The sequence below is a fragment of the Camarhynchus parvulus genome, chromosome 1A, assembly GCF_901933205.1.
Source record: "Camarhynchus parvulus chromosome 1A, STF_HiC, whole genome shotgun sequence".
In the NCBI taxonomy this organism is placed as follows: Eukaryota; Metazoa; Chordata; class Aves; order Passeriformes; family Thraupidae; genus Camarhynchus; species Camarhynchus parvulus.
In genome coordinates this window covers 59,725,699-59,746,484 of record NC_044586.1, presented here as the reverse complement: position 1 = coordinate 59,746,484, position 20,786 = coordinate 59,725,699, and the positions used below count along the sequence as shown (strand labels likewise).

General features: G+C 39.4%; 1 protein-coding gene across 1 annotated transcript in view; it reads left to right on the top strand.

Annotated features, from left to right (window-relative positions):
* LOC115910152 (guanine nucleotide-binding protein G(t) subunit alpha-3-like) overlaps positions 1–8,746 on the top strand; it is a 28,598-nt gene extending 19,852 nt beyond the window's left edge. The window contains exons 6-9 of the mRNA XM_030960062.1: positions 2,731–2,859; positions 7,388–7,517; positions 7,713–7,866; positions 8,556–8,746. Of these exons, the coding sequence (XP_030815922.1) occupies positions 2,731–2,859; positions 7,388–7,517; positions 7,713–7,866; positions 8,556–8,746 (604 nt within the window). The remainder of the gene's footprint in view (positions 1–2,730; positions 2,860–7,387; positions 7,518–7,712; positions 7,867–8,555) is intronic.
* Positions 8,747–20,786: the final 12,040 nt, after the last annotated feature.

Sequence of the window (20,786 nt, the reverse complement as noted above, 5' to 3'; positions counted from 1 at the left end):
TGACAGTATTTCATAGCAGTGTTGTATTTTTATAAGGATGGTACAGAGCAATTTTTTTCAACAAAACCCTTTCTGACAGGTTGCACTGCCGTTCCCACTAAAAGCCCATAACAAACTAGTGATAATAAGTGAAAGGAAAATTACCTCTTAACTTTAAACCAAAATTTAAATCCTGTTTACCAGCTAACACTCTTTTGTGTACCCTCTGCCAGGCAAATAAGGTTTCTTGTCTACAAAGAAGATAGAAGAACCTAAATTAATTCCCTTTCAGTGTTAATGTTTGTCTCCTGTTCTAACTTGAAATAGGTTTCAGTATTTAAGGAGGTTAATATAGATTGTGTCTGTAGTTATTATATATTTCTAGACTTACATTAAAAACAGCTACAGTGAGATGTTTTTCATCTACTTGAACATTTCTGCTAGTTTCTTGAAAATCCTGCTTCTCTGGCTTCATCTTTTGGTACCTGATGCTTCTAAAATTCTAGCCTTTGGCTCTGAATCATTAAAATCAACTTAATGTTTGCCCCTACTGCTGGGCTTCTAATGATCAGTTCAAAGTCAGCTACCCAAATTAACCGCCCAATGCTGCAGTTCAATTTGTTTAAACCCCAAACCCTGTTTCTCAGTGCCTGTGAACCAGCTCCTACATAGAATCTTGATTAATACTGTGTAAACTCTGACTTTCTGAGGTCATATTCTCTGAGATTTTTCATTATTAATTCATGCTAATGAAGTTTCATCACTGCTTTTCCTCTGTGTGTTTTAATTGAAAAATAAATTACTTCTTCTGAATAATAGAAAAATTCCCTCTTTGTCAAATTTAGCTGGAATTTCTCCCTTAGACTCACCTGGAACGATTTCTTTCTGTTTTAAAATGGAATGATGGGTATGGAAGGGGCAAGATTGGGATTATAAATTGTGACTTTACATGTCATTGTACAGCTACCAGTAGTACATGGTGCATCTTGCTAGCTCAGCCATTTTCCTCTCAGGGTAGGAGTCCTGTCACGTCAATCCAAGCCAAGGAAAATCAGCAGTTACTGACCCACCAGCTTCCATTGCCTCCTTGCCCAGTGAGATGATCTGCAGTCTCCCCTTGGAGCTGCCTACAGCTCCAGGAGGAGCCTGAAATTGCCTCCTGTTCCTTTAACTGCATAAGTGACTTGGTCTAATTGTTTATGCAATTACAATTGGCTGTGTTGAATTGAATTTAGGCATTTGTGGCTAAGAACTGTCAGAACTTTATTTTATATTCAAGTGTTTATTTTAGTGCTTACATGTTTTATAAATAACAAAATGCCTTTTGTTTCTGCCTTTCACAAAAGTGAGCTGAGTTTGCCTCAGGCCCTACTCAGAGAAACAAAGCTATATTGCTTTTTTTTTTTTTCTCCAACAGATTGTTTCCTGGCCTCAAATAATGGAAAAACATTGAATTACTCAGATCAGGTTCAACACCCCTTGCAGACTGGATATAGTTTATTCAACTTAAAATAAGAAAATCCCATTTCCAAACTTGGAAATATCCAAATGAAAGATTCCAGCATTTATTTCAATTTATTCTTCTTCTTTTTTTTTTTTTTTTAACTTACAGATCTATTAAATATTGCACACAAGGATGGTGATCTGTGAGGTTTCTTTTGGAAGATTCTGGTTAAACTGAGCAGCAGAACTTCCTGCTGGGTTCAGTGTAGAAGACTGTAGACTTAGTGTAGAGAGGAAAAAAGAAAGAATGGAACCTAACAGCCATTAGAGACACAGTGTTTGTTTGCCAGAGACACGAGGCTACAAATAGGAAGGTGCCAAGTGGACGCTGAAAATGCTTCAGCTATTCTGTGCCTTCTTGCTTTTGGCTTTGGTCTTTATTTGAACATTAGTAGCTAAAATGCAGGAAGTTACTCAGGCATCACCTTTTTCTTTTCCTTTTGTCAACTCATAATCCCTCTGCACAGATTCCCAGACCAGCCAGTAGGATTCAGAGGCTCTGCCCAGCCATTCAAAGAAAGGCGTCTGCCCCTATAAGAGACAGGAGAAGTGTTGGACAAAAACATGCTTCAAAGACCTGGTTTGGGTTCTCATATCATGTAGATTTTAGCTCTGTATATCAGAAGTAAAAGCAGATAATCCACAATTTTTCAAGGGCTCTTCAGAATGCTAACCCAGGGGATCCTCAGCTTCACTGAAGCTTTTGATTTTGACTAAAAATATATTTTTAAAATCACCATGTACCTTCTTGTTGTAAATTGAGAGGTCTACAGAGAAAACAGCACTTTAAAGTGAATTCCTCCAAATTATTATGCCCTCCCTTTCACTTAGGAAGGAAAATACTGTTGCAACCAATCTGACAGGCTGAGGTGATGCCTTATGCATCTGTTTCTGCAGGATGCTTGTGGTTCTTGCCCTGAGGTAGCAATTCCCACTTGCTGAGAGAAAATGGCCAAAACCATTTTGCTGACAAGGTGGTTTTCAACCATCCTTAGGGAAAATAGGGATTTTCCTTAGCTGCAAATCTAAGATGTTTATCATGTGCAATTGGATTACACTTCTATATACAAGGAGAAATAAAAAAAACAACTCTGAATTCTGCAACTCAGTCGTATAAAACCAACAGTACTGTATTTAAATATGTATAATGCATAACATATTTAAAAGGGACTCAGTGTGGAGTGATTATGTAATGGACATTTCACTTTTTGAATTCACCAACCACCATTTCTTTCTCGCTCTCCCCAGCTACCTCAATGATTTGGACAGGTTGGCAATGCCAGACTACGTCCCTACTGAGCAAGATGTCCTGCACTCCCGAGTGCAAACAACTGGGATCATAGAGACGCAGTTTTCTTTCAAGGATTTAAATTTCAGGTTTGAAAGCCATATTTTACAGTTTTCTTGGGTTTTATTTTTCTTAAGTATTTTCTTTCACAGGTGTTGACTTATTATAACACAGGTGATGTCATTGTGATATCATTGAATCCAGTCTTATATAACATTTTTACACAGCTGAACAAGCAAGATATTTTATTATCAGTACACCAACTCTGAGCATATAATGGACCATTACAAACAGGTCACAGAATGCTAGGTTCTAAAAGGGCATTTTTACATATGCAAATGTCTAAAAAGCTTTAGTTATATCCTGCCATTTAAATAATTGTGCTATTTATGAAATTTGCCTGTTTAAATGTCCTTAAGAGCATGCAAAAAACATTTGATGTCTACCAATTTGCAAGTACTCTCAACCTTTCACTCTTCTTTTGAGAATGGAAATAACTGCTTTTAGCACAGGAATGCACTACAGTTGGCCAAAAAAAAAAGAATTGTCCCATGGGGAATTTCAGCATTATCAAGCATACCTTCATGCTCATTTAAGATGAAAACAAAAATGTTCAGAAAAAAATTTTGAAAATAATGCCTCTGAGAAATTTGACTGAAATGTTTTACACTTTCAGATATTCAAGACCTAGTTATGCTTGGTGAACCAATTAAAAACATCTAATTGCACATGAAGATAGATTTGAATGAATTATTATCATTTCAGAGTTCTATAATCCTTTTCTCTGTGGACTGAAATCCATTTAATTCTCAATTTAAAAGCTGGGGCACATATTGAGGAATGCAGTCTAGACAAGAAACTGCCTGTAGAGACAGACAGATTTATAAAGCATGAGGATTATAACTTTTACATTTTTCATTAGGTTTCTTTCTTTCTCTTCTTGTGCCAATTAAGCATTCCCTAAACCATCTATGCTACCACACAGATGCTTTAACACAACAGAGATTGCACATACAAAATGACATCCTGAAGTAGATGTCTTACAAATAAATTATTATCATCTATCAATATTCTGATCACTCATGAAAATTCATGATTTGCCCAAATATGCCTCAACGCAATGTCATGGACATCATCTTCTTTTTCTCTGATTAATGTATTTCCAGCTTTGTACATTGGAAATTCGAATGCCACCAGTTACAATCATAGTTCATGTATGAAATCAATTCAGGGTGGAGAAAGAAACTACCAGAGGGAAATCCTCATTGACAAGGATGATGCCAGCCCTGATATGAGAATATCAGCATTAGTGTTTGGGTCTAGCTGAAATGCAGCACAACTGGGAATTTAGTTTACAAAATTTAGTCTGCAAAAAAGAGGAAGGCTCTTAAAGCCACCACAAACACAAACCCCACTGTTTTTACCCTCTGCTGGCGTCACAGTAGTGTCATGTGAGTAAATTCATTGGTGGTTTCAGGCAGTTGAGTAATATTAGGTAATATTAGGTAAAATCACTGCAAGGGAGTCTGCGGGGTTTGAGCTGCTGAAGGGGTGCAGAACGATTATAAATCCATGTTAACCAGCCAGGTACTGCTACTTTGCATTGCCATAGCAATGCAAAACAGCTGGAGGATCCTGATGTCTCTGCACCAAGTTTGATAAGTACCATGGAAACATCTCTAAAGAGAGGAACACTTGCACATTCAGAGTGAGTTTTGGCTGATGTGCTGATGGGGGTTCAGGTCACAAGCCATGCATAGAAACAAAAAACCTATGAACAGATGCCTCATTTACTAAATACTTGTCCCTTTACTGAACTGAATGAGACAGAAAACATTTTGTATCTGTGCAGTAAAAGTCTAAATCCCAGTACTGCTCCCGAGAACTGAATTACAGTTGCACAGAAAACATTGCTCCTTGCTTAGCAGTTACTTTGCTGGTTTAGTGCAATTTAGCTTCCATGTGCTCTTCAATTTATTTCACTAATGTTGACTTAAAACTCAGAACATATTTAAATGTTTTTCAGAGGAGGTCTGATCTTCATAGGTCCTCTTCTAGTGTCCTTTCTATTGGTGTGCTAAGAATGGTTTGACTGAAATCAGGCAAGCTTTATTTTAAACTTCAGACCTCTCTGTGTGTACCACTGAAGGAGTATATAGCTAATTCTGTATCTGCAACTAAGTTTTTCAAGAGCAGTTCTGAGAAAATATAGAGATTTCTAGACTAACTGACTATCTTGGTAAAACAAGACCATCTCATTTTCTACCATTTATGGAGGGACTTTGGTTTTACATGTGAGTGTGTTAAGTTCTAGGCTGAGAAAAGAGAAGCAAACTAAGGTTAGTACAACCAAAACTGCCCTTAAGCATTGCCTCTGGCTTTGGTCTTGTCCTTTTTAACTGGCTTCTCTTGAATATTCAAAGGCCATATGCTGAAAGTTCACAGGAAGTGAATACTGATTCACATGATTATGTATACTGAAACAACACTTTCCTGAAGAATAAATTTTATAGCGTTTATTATTTGTTTTCCTGCCATAACCCTGATTTCAGAGTTATACACCACAAATCAAGAAAGGCATGTAATTATAGGTGACTTTTGAGTACTAATCAGAGGTAAAAGTCAAGATACTTTATTTGTGCTGATCCCACTCTTCAGGAGACCTTCTGAACTTAGTGAAGATATGCTTGGAAGAATGTCATTATTATTATCATCATCTTGCTCCACAACAACTTCCTGATTTCCAAAATAATTCACTTTTATTGACACCCAATTAAAAAAAAAAAGATGAAATGTCCCAGAAAAAAAAATTGATTACCCCTCAGCTGCAGAAACATTTCATTATGAGCATTGAAAGGGTTTTATTTTTTCCCTAAGAAGGAAGAAAAATTACAAAAATAATCTTTCTTAACATCAACTGCTCTGCTGATGGTGAGGGAAACAAAGGATTAAGGTACTGCAAAAACCAGTGTTTCAGTAACAAATTATTTTTGCTCTGTTTACTGTTGACATGATTGCTTCTTATTGAATTCCATTATATTCATTGCTATAAGAATTGTTTAATTTTCAGATACTGCAGGATCCAGAGATCTAATGCATATTCTTGAAGGAAGGAGTTATCCAAGGGGGGATTAGGCTTTACAGTATTAAGTTCAACAACAGGAGGCACAGGGAAAAGTCATCATGCACACTAGGAAACAGAAAACCTAAGGGCAGGATAAATTTGATTTTTTAATTTTTTCCCTGTTTTCTAATGCACTTGAAAAATCTTCAAGTTTGGCACCTCTTGTTTCAGAAAAACAGTGAAAAGAAGGCCCTAGCCCTTATCACTGAAGAACTGCAAATGTAATGGGGTTTTGGAAACTACAACTAAGGGCCCTAAGTCCCAGCTTGGTGTGCTCAGATGTCTTTGTATCCCATAGAGAGCCCATATAAAGTTCATATGACACTACCCATAGATACTAGCAATTCCTGGCAAAGGTGGAAGGAAATGATCGCAGGAAAGGACAGCCCTACAATTCCTGCTGTACAAAGGAAGGGATTCCTGCTCCCCAGGAATTGCTGCTTAAGAGCAGCCAATGAAGGTGAAGAGACCCTCCAAAGGTGGGATGCAGGTTATGCAGTGAGCTCAGGGATCACTCCAGGGCAGGGAGCAGATGGCAACATCTATGCATGCACAGCCAGGGAGCAATTGTGACTGGCCTTCAGTGTTGTGCCTTATTGGTCAATATGTCAGTTCACTGCAAGCAAAGCATGAAGTAATAAATGACACTGAATTTGGGGGTCTTCTATCAATGTCTCAGAACTCTGCCCTAAATAAATCCTAGCCTGCAAGTCTTAGTCCTGCACTGAGCCCCATTTCCCCAATGCTTCCTTTTCTGGGCCCCTCAGTTTGGGAAGGACATTGAGACTCTTGAGCGCGTCCAGAGGAGACAACGAGGCTGGAGAGGGGCTTGGAATACAAACCCTGTGAGGAATGACTGAGACAGCTGGGGGTGTTTAGCCTGGAGAAAAGGAGACTCAGAGGTGACCTTATCACTCTCTACACGCCCTGAAAGGCGGTTGCAGTCAGGTTGGGTTGGTCTCTTTCTCCAGGCAGCACTGACAGAATCAGAAGACACAGTCTCAAGCTGCACCAAGGGAAATATGGGTTGGATATTAGGAAGAAGTTTTTCACAGAAAGGGTGATAAAGTTCTGGAATGGTCTGTCTGGGGAGGTGATGGAGTCACCATCCCTGGATGTGTTTAAAAAAGACTGGATATGGCACTGGTGCCATGGTTTAGTTAAGTGTTGGGGCATGGGTTGGACTTGATAAGCTTCAAGGTCTCTTCCAACCTGGTGAATTCTGTGAATTCTGTGAACACAAAGTGACACACGTAAGTACTGAGTATTATTCCTACATATAGGTATTTAAGCCCTTTTATTTCATTTTATACCCAATATAAAGCCATGAGTAACAACACACAGCACTCCTTGACCTTTTGGGGTAGAAACAGACCAATATTTGGAAAAGCTGGGTATTTGTCATTCATCTCCATTTGAACTCTGTGCATTAAAAGCATGGCTACATCCTTATGAGTGCTTTACATTGTACATATGCTATTTTTTCTGCAAAGGATGTTTGATGTGGGTGGACAACGATCAGAGAGAAAAAAGTGGATTCACTGCTTTGAAGGAGTTACTTGCATCATATTCTGTGCTGCACTCAGTGCCTATGACATGGTTCTGGTGGAAGATAAAGAAGTGGTGAGTCAGAACAGACAAACAACCCTTTTTGCTTCGAAGTTTTAATGTGCTCTCTGATGGTACATTCCCATGCTCTGATAACCATTTAAAGGCTATTACACTGTATTGGTTCTTTCCAGTAAAGAACATCTCAGTAAAAATGGTGTATGGAGATGAGATTTTTCAGTCTCATGTTTACCTTTTGCACCTCAACAGAACAGAATGCATGAAAGCCTTCATCTGTTCAACAGCATCTGCAACCATAAGTGCTTTGCAGCCACATCCATTGTGCTGTTCCTAAATAAAAAAGACCTCTTTCAAGAGAAAATAACAAAAGTTCACCTGAATATCTGCTTTCCTGAGTATAATGGTAAGTGTGGAGTATCCACGAGAAAACATATTCAGATGTTTTGTGTAGGCCATGAATGAAACACTGAGACTTTGACTCATGTCACATATATATAAGCCTTTAAATACTAAACCTCTTACCTAAGAATCTACTCATGAAAGAATGGTATGAGACAGACACAGCCAGAATTCAACTCATCTCACCTACTCACCATGTTTATCCTAGGGTGGGTTCATTTCTCTCCCTGGAGTTGCTTATTTCTGTCCATTGGTGGTAGAAGAAGCTGAGAATTTAAAAGTTTCAGGTGGCTGAAGGATGCTGTGATGGACTCAGCCAATATTTCAGTACAAGTCAGTATTTTATCACTCACACACACATCACGACTGAATCCAAAATTTTTGTTCCTATTTTAAGAACTCATTCCATAAGGGAAGTCTGTCTCTTTGTATGTCACAGTAGTGTCTACTGGAAATTAAAAAAACACCAGATGTTCCCAGCTGATGCAAGAGAATATATATGGCTGTGTCAGAAATTTCCAGAGAAAAAACAGTTGAGATACAAATTTTTCATACCTAAAGTATGAAGTTAATTCAAATAGAAAAAAAAGGGAAAAAAAACCACTGAAAACATTATTTCTTCTCTTTTTGAAGTTGTGAGGAAGTACCAGTTGAAATGTGTCTTTTTTTTGCTTTTACTTTTCTTTCCACTAGGACAAAATACATTTGAAGATGCTGCAAACTACATCAAGAAACAATTTCTAGACTTGAACATAAGGAAACAAGATAAAGAGGTATATTGTCACTTGACCTGTGCCACAGACACTCAGAATGTCAAATTTGTTTTTGATGCAGTCACAGACATAATAATCAAAGAAAATCTGAAAGACTGTGGGCTTTTCTAACCATTCATCCCATTGCTCAGAGCTTCAGTCCTCTTTCCTCTCTTCATCTGATGTGCTGACTGAAATAGAAAAAGAAATCCTCTAGGTAAGAAGCAATATCAGTTAGGCACCAGGTAGTATCAGTGGAGTGGTAGGTACAGCCTAAGCATTGCAGACCAACACAGACATTCCAGATATCATAAGGAGATTAAAAAGAAATGTTCCTGTTCTACAAAGATGACAGCTGCTGATAAACCCTGCTGGAATCAAAGTCACATTCCAATTTAAATCAATATCATAGAATCATAGAATCCTTGGGTTTGGAAGAGACCTTAAGGATCATCTAGTTCCAACCCCCATGCCATGGGCAGCAACATCTTCCACTAGACCAGGAATCAGCACTTCTCAGGAAACTGGGGACTCCTCAGTATCCTGTGTCTTCTAGTGATAGGATGAAAAAGAATTTATAATTGAGGCCTAAAGAAAACTATAGCTTTAAACAGTATCTAATACATAATTTATGTTCTGTTTTTATTCATGTTACATAAACAACTGAATGTGACCTGCCATTTATTTAGCAAATGCAAACTCCCCAGACTTACATGGTGTATGATAAAGAGCAGTGTAAATCTGAATGTTTAATTACATTGTTTTGTTGGAAGATCTGAGGGACATATGTATAAAACTGCACGCATACAAAATTGACAAAATTCCCAGGTTTAGAAAAATTAAAATTAAACACACTAAGATGGAGGCAAGTTTTGTAAATCCATAAGGAGAAAAAAAAATTATAATGACTGTCAGTTTCTGCATAAGGCACAAAGGCAAGTTGAAACATTTTTGGTTTACAATTAATTATGAGACTTTCTTAAAAAGCAATTAATAATCCTGCTACTCAACAGGAATGGCAGCAGTAATGCCTACTACTGCAGAGCAGATGTAAACCCACCAGTTCCCATAGCAAAAACACATCCTTGGGACTTTGGCACAGAGCACCTTTCTCTACACAAAGATCTTGCTAATGCAGAACTTCTCTCCCTTAACTCCTGTTGATTTATTATGACTAACTACAGGAAATATTTGACTATTTTAAATAGAATGGGACTTTTCCCTGGTTTCAGCTGGGATAAAGTTAATTTTCTTCCTAGTAGCTGTCACAGTGCTGAGTCTTGCTTTTAGTGTAAGAATAATGATAGCACATTGATAGTTTAGCTGTTTAGCTGTTGCTCAGTGGTGCTGATCCTACATCAAGGACTTTGCAGCATCTCATGCTCTGCCAGTAAGAGATGCCACAAGACGCATGCATGACAAGGACAGCTGGCCTGAACTGGCCAAAGGGATACTCCATAACATGGAACATCATGCCCAGTAAGAAACTGGGCAAGATTGGCCAGGAAAGTTTGATCACTGCTCAGCGATGGACTGGGAATGGATGTCTGGCAGGCAGTGAGCAGCTGCATTGAGCATCCCTTGGTTTTTCTAGGTTTTATTCCTCTCTCTCTTTTTCATTCTCCTTACTATTATTATTGTTACTATTGTTGCTATTATTATTATTATTATTATTATTATTATTATTATTATTATTATTATTATTATTATTATTATTATTATTATTTTACTTGTTTCTGTTATTAAACTGTTCTAATATCAAGACATGGACTTTACCTTTTCCTCATTCACTGCAGGTTTTGGAGTGTGTGTGAGCAAGAGGTTGTGTGGTAATTATTTGCCAGCTGAAGTTAGAGCACGACAGAGTTCTAAAAATATTCAACTGAAATTTGAAATTTGGCTTTGAAATAACACTTACTTTTAAAATAGAATCATTGATGAAGGGTTTCTTTCTGCCTTTGTCTTTTTTTTTTAATACATTTCAACTTAATGTTCACCACAGACTCCCTGTGATCTGGTTAATCTAATTAGAACAGGGAACTTGGCCCCTGAACAGCAGCATCCTGCAAGCTGTCCACATGAGCAGGGCCACCAGGTTGTGTAGGTCTCCAAAAGAAGTGGGAAATGAAGAGCCAAAATACATTTTGCATTGCCTGACTTTCAGCTGCTGCCTCATTTGTAGTGCTTCAGTTGATTAATTTCTTGGTTTTGTTGGAAGTAATGGATTTCCAGTGGTAAGGATCCTGGATTCATTTCCAGCAATAAATCTAATTTGAAATTAATAATTTGAACTATGATGACATCGACATTAATTCCTGATACCTTGATGGCATAATAAAAGCCAAGGTCTTTAAGAAAAAAATCCATGAATAAACATATTTCAAACATATTCTTCAAGCAAATGCCTGAGAAGTCAAACAGGCTTTGCATCACAGCCCCAAAGCTCATACAGGTAAGACTGCTGGGATTGGGTTTCTGTGGGAACCCAGAACATCCCTCTGGCTGTCCAGGATGTCCAAGACCCCTGCCAGGGGGCTCAGAAGCCCTGGTATGGAGCCCAAAACACCTGTGGTTTTGATTCTGACCCGTGGAACAAATTACCAACCTTATGTGAAGATCAGCAAGCCACAACAGTTTAGGTAGAATAATAGTGAAGTTATCACGGGATGGAAAAGTAGATTTTGGGGTTTTTGGTATGGGGGTTCAGGAGGCAAGATGGAGGGATCTGGGTGTGTCCAGCCTTTCTCCTTCTTCTTCTTGGCCTCCATCTTCTGCTGTGATGTTGGCACTTACAGATTGGTTTAGAGTAGAAGCTCACTGTGTAACATAGGTGATAGGTGTTGGAAAGTCACTGTAAATATTGTACATGTAGTTTTTAGTATAAAGACATAACACTGCCCCAGGGGCAGGCAATGTGCCTGGAACTGCCCTGGTGTATGGACCTCGGCAGGGCAGGAGAAAGAATTTTACAGATAAGATACAATAAACAACTTTGAGACCGAGAAATGAAGAGCTCTGACTCTTTCTTCAAGCGCCAGGCTGGGAAAAGAGACTTTCGAACTTTTCTTGGGGTCACTCTGACAAGCTAAAGATCCCGACAGGTTTTGAGCTCATGTGGAAGAAGTTTGGAAGGCATAAGCCTGCTCAGAAAGAGGAGTGGGCTTTCAGCTCATGATCCTCCAAGAGAAGAGGCTGCAGGCAGTGTCACCAGGACCCAGGGCTATGAGGGACAAGCTGGGGACACAGCACAGGTCAGGGTGCTCAGTGTCTCCTGCAGTCCAGCCTGCAGCTCCATCTCCTGGTGACACCTCAGGGAGCTCGGCTGGGATGAGTGCCTGTACCCAGTGCTGTGGGCAGCAGTGCTGCAGGCATCTAAGCCTGTGCCTATATCCCAAATATCCCATTCCAAGGGCTGCTGCTGCCACCCACAGCTCCAAACCAGGCAGGAACAGCAGCCAAGCCATGCCCAGGGGTGCAGCATCATGATGCCTCTTATTCCTTCCTACAGATACACACAGAGGGAGGCAGGGAAAGGGCCCAAGGGTGACAGCTCTTACTGCATAGGGTGAAATCCAGGTCACCTGCCCCTGCTTGTTGTTGAAAACAGGAATTTTTCACAATGAAAAGAAATTTTTGAGGTGAGATGGAAACATGACACATGACTTCCAGAGAAAAGATAGCCAGAAGTTTCCAAAATCTTCCCAGGAATGTGTCTGCACTAGAAAAGGCAGTTAATGATAGAAGCCATTCCAATCCCTAACCCTAACTGCAATTTTTGCCTTAGCTAGAAGTTTAGTTGAACCCATAAGCTGAGAATGATGAATAAAAGGTGTCTCCAAGAGTTTGAAACCTGCTCTATACACACCAGCTGTTCTGGGGACAAAATGGCCAGAAAGACCACTCAAGAAACACCAGAGGTTTATTTTTCCTCACTGAGGATTGCAAGAAGATTTTCTACATTGGTGCTAAAAGAAAACTGATGAGGAAAGGTCATGCTCCTTTTCAACCCTGAGTCAGCCACTTGTCCTAACAGATTGAATTAACATCTCTGCAGTTCATACTTTCATCCACTGGGACATACAAATCTGATTAATGTGAATGAAAGTAGCAAGACACTGAGAAAAGCTAACATATCCTTCTTACAATGTGTACCTATATGATGCATTACATGTTCGGAAACCACTTTCTGTAACATCATAGAAAATCTGCCATAAATACAGTCCTTTTCTGTAACATTTTAAAAGCATAGGAAGGGCATATAAATCACAGGACAGCGAGACTCTGAGGATGAGCATTGTGAAAGCTTCTTATCCCAACACATTAAAAGCAAATCACAAATTCTGACGTAGCACGTATGAGGATCCTCTGAGACCTGAGATCAAAGGGCACTTAGAGGCTGAGCAGGCATTGATCAAACCTGTTAGCTCTGTTTACCCTCGAGTGCAAATCCTGTCCACACAGGAGCAGGGAGCTGTTAAATGAAATTATTCAGCTACAATGAGATCTTACTCAAAAGATACTAAGCTACAATTTGCTACCTCACAGGACTGTTCAGTGGGTGGTTTTGTGGTAGCAAGATGTGTAAAGAGGAGTGAGATAGACTGATACTCTATTTAGTTTATGAGGGGAAAGAACATAGCAGATCTGAGGATATTTTTACAAGTTGTGTGTGTTGATTGAAGCTGTGGTAAAGAGCTGCGGCTTAAGGGGACATCGTGTTCATTCCAGTTAGAAATAGAGATTTACAAAAAGGAAGCCTTAATGTCTCTTTAAGTGTATTTTTTCTCCTGTAAAATAGTCAGTTATTTGCCTTGTGAACTACAACCAGCATATAGATGTCATGATACTTAGTTTTGGTCAGAGCTCATCATGAATGAAATGTTAGTGGGTTGTTCAGCATAACATCAACAACGTGATGTACTATGAGCCATACATTTCCTCATGATTACTTTGATTTTATAATTTTTTTTTTACACCTTATTGTGCTATCACTGAAAAGCCAATATAACCTTGTTTAGAGTTCTGCTTAAAATTGACGTTCACTATATGTTGTACTTGTAATAGAACAGCAATTAGTTGTTAGTTTTTATGTTGGGTCTTTGAGAATTCCCGCTGTATTTTTATGTATACTTCTGTGGAAATGACTAAGTTTATTTTCTTGTCTTGATGCCTTTGTTTTAGCTTTCATATTTTTTTAGATTCTGTACTGCCTTAGCGTGTGACTGTGAACTTCATATAAAGTGTTAGCAAGTTCTCTTCACAGTTTAGTCAGACAACACAATCCTTTTCCAGCCTGAGAACCAAGAACATCGCAGCAGGCCCACACAGCTTCAGGCCCAAAAAGTATAAACAGCAGGGAATTGAGGAGAGCAGTCTGGGAGGATGGGGCTTCACAAGCTGAAGCTGTAATTGGACAATTAACCCCAATGTGTAAATGGACCAAAACTTATGAAAGTGTGAAAATGTGACTAGTCATCCATCTTGGGTCCATCGTGGGTCCATCTTGGTCAGAGCCACGGCTGGCCAAGGCATCAGTTTCTTCAGGCATCAGTCTCTTTCCTTGTTTAATTTATATGGGATCAATAATGACCCTGTTGAATAATGTGTCTGGTTGTTTACTGATGCCTTGAGAGGCTGCCTGGAACAGAGGCTAGACAGAGTTAAAGGAATAAAGTAGGTTTTTATTGAAAGGCCTTCAAAGGATAAACCTTGGGCAGCACAAGAGCCTGGACATGGCTCCACCCAAGATGGAGTCAAGATGGACCCCGACTCATGAGTTTTCACAATTTTGTAAGTTTTGGTCCATTTACATATTGGGGCCAACTGTCCAATTACAGCTTCAGGTTATGAAGTCACATCCTCTCAGATTGCTCTCCTCAATTTGCTGTTTATACTTCTTGACCCTAAAGCTGCGATGGTGCCCTTGGTTCTCAGCCAGGAAATAGATGGTTTTGACTAACTAAACTGTGAAGAGAACTCGCTAACACTTTATATGAAATTCAGAGTTATATACTAATGCAGCACAGAATCTGGAAAATATGAAAGCTAAAACTTAAGGCATTATTACTTTAATGTACTTCCATCAGAAAGAAAAGGAAGCCATTAGGTAAATAGAGACAGCAAGTAGAACTTTCATGAAAGTAAAATGATATCTAGATGTTTATAACATACTTTAGATGTTTTCTTTGTAATAAACAAACTATCATTTGTTTATCAGTGCTCTTTCTCAGCTGGTGTTTTTCATACAACAAGTAATTTGAATTTCTAAATTAAGACTCCTCTGAAAAGGCAAATGAGGTAGAGAAAATACTTGAACAACAGTTTTGGGGCTTCAGAGAATAGTAGCTATTGGAGGAAAGTGAAAGTGGCCAGACTTAGAGGAAAGGGGACTAAATGAAGGACAGGTATGTTTTCAGACTAAATTATTTTTCCCCTTTCCAAACAGTTGGGGGGTTTTTCTTTCAGTTTTATTTTCAGTTTTGGTTTAGTTTTGGTTTTTTGGGGTTTTTTGTTCTTTTTGTTTTTTTTGGTTGGGTTTTCATTTGTTTGTTCATTTTGTTTTGTTTTGTTTTGTTTTTCATATTATAACAGAAAAGTTTCAAAGTTAAGAAATAAAAGCTTGGTTTTTTGAAATAGAATATAGTGATAGATCCCAAACATTTCCCTTTTCAGGCATGAAGATATACCAGCATCTATTAAAACCAGAAAGGAAAAAAAAGGCTGAAAATGTCAGAACTTACCTGATGGGCAATGCCCAAGCTTTGCACAGCTCTAGGCAACCGCATTTGTTTTCTCAGAGTTGAATTGGTTCAGCAGTGTTTTCCTAAGCCTGACTCTGCACCAGCAGAGAGCAGTAGTAGCCCCATCATTAAGGGCTCAGCCCCGCCACATATGTGGGTTGTGTTTGATCTGGGGACACAGTGGGTGGGCACCAAGTGACAAATGGCACCCAGAAAACTCTCAGAATATGGTCTGCTTGCCATGTCTCAGTTCTCCCAGCTCAGGAGCTGCACAGGTAGAGGTATTTTGCTGTTCTCCTTTACGTTTTTTAGATTGACAAGAACACTGAGGAATTATGCCCAAAATATTTGCTTGCCATCCCTGAGCTCACAAGTATGAAGGAGCTGCTGCTTTCTCCTTTAAATATTTAATATGCAGTTGCTTTTAACTTCTGTTTACTGAATTTAGGTTTATTGAATTTTCTTGCATAAAACAATGTTTATATACATATACATTCATGTTTATATTATAACAAGATTTCTACTTTTTATGAAGACTGCTCAAGCAAACACAGACTTTGCAGTTACAGGAGGCCCCAGCAAATGCCTGTTTACATTATTTCTGTGATCTGTAACAACTGAGAACCCAGCTGAGCTCCTACAGATTTATAAGCCAAATGTATCCTTGAGGTTAAGATATCAAACATCCACTGGCTAATGGTGACATTAATCTCACACTGTCTGCTGCTGAGATGTTATTGCTGTACTAGTGCCACATTGCCATTTAAAGTCATTTCATCCTGTAGTGCAAGTCATGTGCTTCTGTCTGCTGGTACAGATCCAACAGATGGATTGAGAAGGAGTAGAAAGCAAAATGCAAAGAGACTCATTGATTTTAAAGTATGACATATTCAGGGGTAGCCTTTGCTTTTCCATGAATTGGTTCTTAGGAACCTAAAACAAGGTGGGGGCTCTCATATCCAGTAGTTCAGACAGACATCCAGACCTGGGTGCTGGGGAATGCTGCAGTTTACACAGCAAAGGGATTTAGACACAGACAAGCAGCTTTTGAAGCAAAATTCACTCCCCTGAGTAGAGTGGTAAAGTTCCCTACAAAGTGAGAGGGAAGAGTTCAGCAAGTGAGCATGAGATACCAAGGGTCAGCATGCAGCAGAAGGAGCTCAGGGCAGTCAATAGGAAATCCTGCAGAGAAGGTTTTGCTGCAGAGATTGACTTTTCTAAACATAAATGGGAATCCAGACACCTCTTTGAAGGAGAATATGATGCCAAAAAAGACCTTGCTATGTAGGTCCTCTGTGGAAGGACTCGAGCACTTTGCTGGGAGTATTTAGCACTTGGTAGAACTGGAATCTGAAATGTTACTTTCTTCATAAAGAATGGTATATAAAAGACTTTGTGAAAATAAGCAAAATTGCCAAAAGTCTGAGTGTACTTCAATGTTTCCATCTCCATTAACTGAATGCCAAAATCAAATAACATCCACCTAATGGCAGAGAATAGCAACATATCTTGGATTTTATATATACAATCAAAAAAAGTATAAAAGCTGAACCCTGAGTGATCATAAAGACAATATTGAAAAAAAGGTATTACAGAGAACACATTTCTGAGGCAAAAGAATGTGTGGTATCTTTAAAGATTATTGCAGGAATATTTTCATAGGCAACAAAAAACAAACAAGGCTTGCATACACATTTTCAGTGCAAGTTTATATGTCAAATTCTGACAGACATGAGGCCAAGAGAGGAAGGCTGGGAAAGCTGCAGGCCATTCTAGGGAAGCAGCTGCTTTCAACTGGAATTGAGTGAGAGTTGTCATGAGAGAAAAAATATTAGCCAAGAAAAAACTTCCACCTGGAATCTTGTAGGAGGTTCAGCCTGTTCTCTCTCTCCTTCTCCCTCTCTGGATAGTTTATTAATAAGTGGATCTTTCCTGCTCAGGTTGAAGCTGCCACAAACCAGATTTTTCTAGCTTATAGAGTAAGCTACATGATTCTTCTTGTTAGTGTCTCTGTTCAGCTTCTACCTCCTCAAGGTTTCAGTGTTATATAGTACTGTACAATACAAAAGAAAATTTTAATTTAATCAGTTCTGTGAAATGGGATTAATAATGACTGTTCAATCTGGCAGGCTGGAACAGAAGGCTCCTCATAACTAGGACAGATTCTGTATTTCTAACACTGTTTTCCTTTCCCAGGTTCCTCAGCTTCACTTTCTTTCTCTGAGGAAAGTGATTTGCAGGGAAACTTTTTATACTTTGGCAATTTTGTTCGATGAGAGGAAAAAAATTCCATGTACTGAGGGCTGAACTTGCCTACAGAATTTCCCCCAGAGAAGCTTGCAGCCCTCAGTGAGACTGATTCACATCTCCAGTTCATTTTTCCAAAGATCTGTGTGAATATTTTCCAATACCCCTTTTGTTGTCTGAGGAGAGGGCCAGGTCACCAACACCAGCTGACCACCAACTAGCACTAGGATAATGTTTCCCCTCACACCTTGTGACAAACAACCTAAAGGCTTTTGGACCTCCTGGAAAGGATTTCTTTTTTTCCCATTTTTCACAGGGGCAAGATGACCTGGATAATTTTGCTGACTAGAATCATCTCATTATGGTTGGCTATACCTAGCATTGATTATAGTCCCTGGAAATTATGTAACCCTAACTTTGACCTCTCTGCAGGCTCGCTGACTACAAGGGAGGTGAAGATGTTCAGCCAGGTCTCTCTGGAAAAGAAATGGCAGAAGCAATCTTGGCTCACGAGATGAAGCTCTGTCACTGGCCATAAGTCAGAACAGCGATGTGCCAAAATGTGCATGTGTGCATATATGCAAGCATCTTTATATGAACATATGAAAAGTTTAAGGGTTGCTTTTGATATATTCAATTCCACAGAGCTCTCCTGAGGGTAAGAATACCCAATCTCTCCATCTGTATGCAATATATATTTTCTCCCAAACAACCCAAGTGCAACATGCCATTTTCTGCAGCTACAAAAAATACAGCGCAGTTAGGAGGCTGCTAACCCAGCAGTGTATACAACTTGAAGCTTTAAACTCATAATCATCTGAAAGCTTTTCTTAGCTGTAGCAAAGTGTTTCTTGTGCTTCTAGTAACCTATAATAAGGATTCAAACTCTATCCCCCAAAATTGTGAAGCGGGCATTTAAAGTGATAAAGCCATCATTTGCTGTAGAATTTTCTATTTCAAAGAAAAACACAGATTCATGTTTATCTTCCAGCTCGCTGAGGACTGGGATTTTGTATGAACTTGTGCTGTTGGGAGAGGTATTGTTTATGAGTTTGTCTGTGTGCCACCATAAACACAGGCCTGCCTTTTTGTGCATCAGGTCTTTATGTAACCACTGTGAGGGACGTGGGGCTCTCCAGAAAGCAGCACAGGCCAGGGCTTTGTCTGCAAGGGTGGGGAACGGATATGGGTGATCTTTATTCCTGGAAACTGATGGGCTTTTGAGATGTCAAGATGACACTGTCCTCCCTCCTCCCTCCCTTGCAGGCTCTTCAAAAGCTCCCTGCCATTACATTGTCTGCCCACAGCAGCATTCATCACAGAACAGGCTTAGTGGCTGAATCAGAGTACCAGACAGAGCATCTGATAAATTGAGCCTTCTTTTGGCTACAGACAGACAGCTCACAGCACAGGAACACAGGGGAATGGTAAAGGTGGTGACTGAAGAAATATCTCCCTTCAAAAGGAAAAGCAAAAACCTAGGAAAGACCTTTCTCCTTCCTCCTCTCCTGGCCACTCTTAGGAGGGTCCAGCTTGCAGAGCAGTTCTTCAGCTGATCTTTGCAGGCCAGGATAAGGCTTCCACACAATGACACCTCCACCTTGGCCTCTGGCTGCTAATTTTAAAGGAGTGACTCAGTTGTGTTTATTCTGACACACGAAACAAAAGTAGCCACCAAATATCAGAGCTTCCCTCAGGTCTAGCACTGGGATAAGGTTAGTCATATTGGAAATTCCTGAGGAAAATGACTTTGACATAGAGGAGACTCCTGAAGGGAGAGAGGCATCTCCTGCTTGTTCTGCCTGTTTCAGTGAAGCACAGCAATTTCACCACTGTTACTTTAAAGAACAGGAAACTCTCCCTATGTTCACTAAGGTGTCTTTCCTTCAGCAATTTCTGGCATTTATGCCTCACTCTGACACAGGATTTTAGACTTGAGGAGCTACATAGGAGTGATGACTTGGATAACCTTTGTTCCATTGGTGTGATCCCTTTCCGCAGAGCACTGGTCACTACCTGTCCTTACGTTGCAATGCCCACCACTGCTGAAGCTGATCTTTTAAATCCAAGCAGAATCAACAATTCACAAGAGGTTTTGAGGCAGTGCAGCTCCTTTCATCTTCCCTGATAGCTGCTTCAGAAAAAAATGCTGGAGATTTTTTTGTGAGTCCAGATGAACAAGAATGACAGCAGTACATCAATAGCACCAATCTGTAGCTCCATGGAGCTGAGAAAAAAGTATTTTTACTGCAAAAGACTGGCATATCATTTGTCTGATGGCGAGATGAAGTAATTATGCACTTTTACTATAGCCTGGGGTATTTAGGATGCAGAGGAACAGATTTTAAAAGTGAACACCAATCCTGCCTGCTCATGGCAGGATGCTGATTCACAACTTCTCACAAAAATAGTTTCCCTGCATCTGCTTAGAATTCTCTTAACATCAACCTCAGATGTAGGGAGACACTGAAAGTCCAGGTTAGTAGACACTAGTGACCAAAAACCCTGGTACAAATCTCAGCAGTTCTGGGATCACAGCATAAATCATAATGTTATGGAAGCTGGCTCTGAAGGATAGACAGACAGTCAGAGCTGGAACTGCTTTTGCCTGATACCAGTAATCAGAGCTATTCCTGTCAGTGATTATACCCAGTGCTGCCATTAGCAAAGGCAGCATCTATCAAGAATATTTTTAAATTCCTGATTTAGACTATTGCAGCTGGAAACATTTTAAGCAATCAATGCTTCTCCCTCTACAGATTAAGTCTGAGAATGGAAGTTGTTTTTCAAAAGAATTTCAGGATTTCAGTGTTTGAGTTTTTTCCGATAGGAATCAGTGTTACAGATTTTTCCTTGAAGATAAGTCTCAAAGGCACAGAAACAAAAGGCTGGAACTATTCTCAATGTTTACTTTCAGAAAAACTGAAATACTTTCATACTGACTTTTCAAGATATGTTATTTGGGTAGTTAAGAGAAAAAGAAAAGTCTTAGGAACTAAACAGAAATCCAAATGTCTTTCTCTGAATCTTTCCAAATAAAATTGCATTACTGGAATCTTTTCCATTGAAGGAGCTCTGGAGAGATCAATCTGATTTTACAATGTGTTTTAGATCCAGTTGAAAGCATATTCAGATGCAAATTCAGTCCATCAAAATTGCTCTCAGCAGTTCTACTCGGGATACAA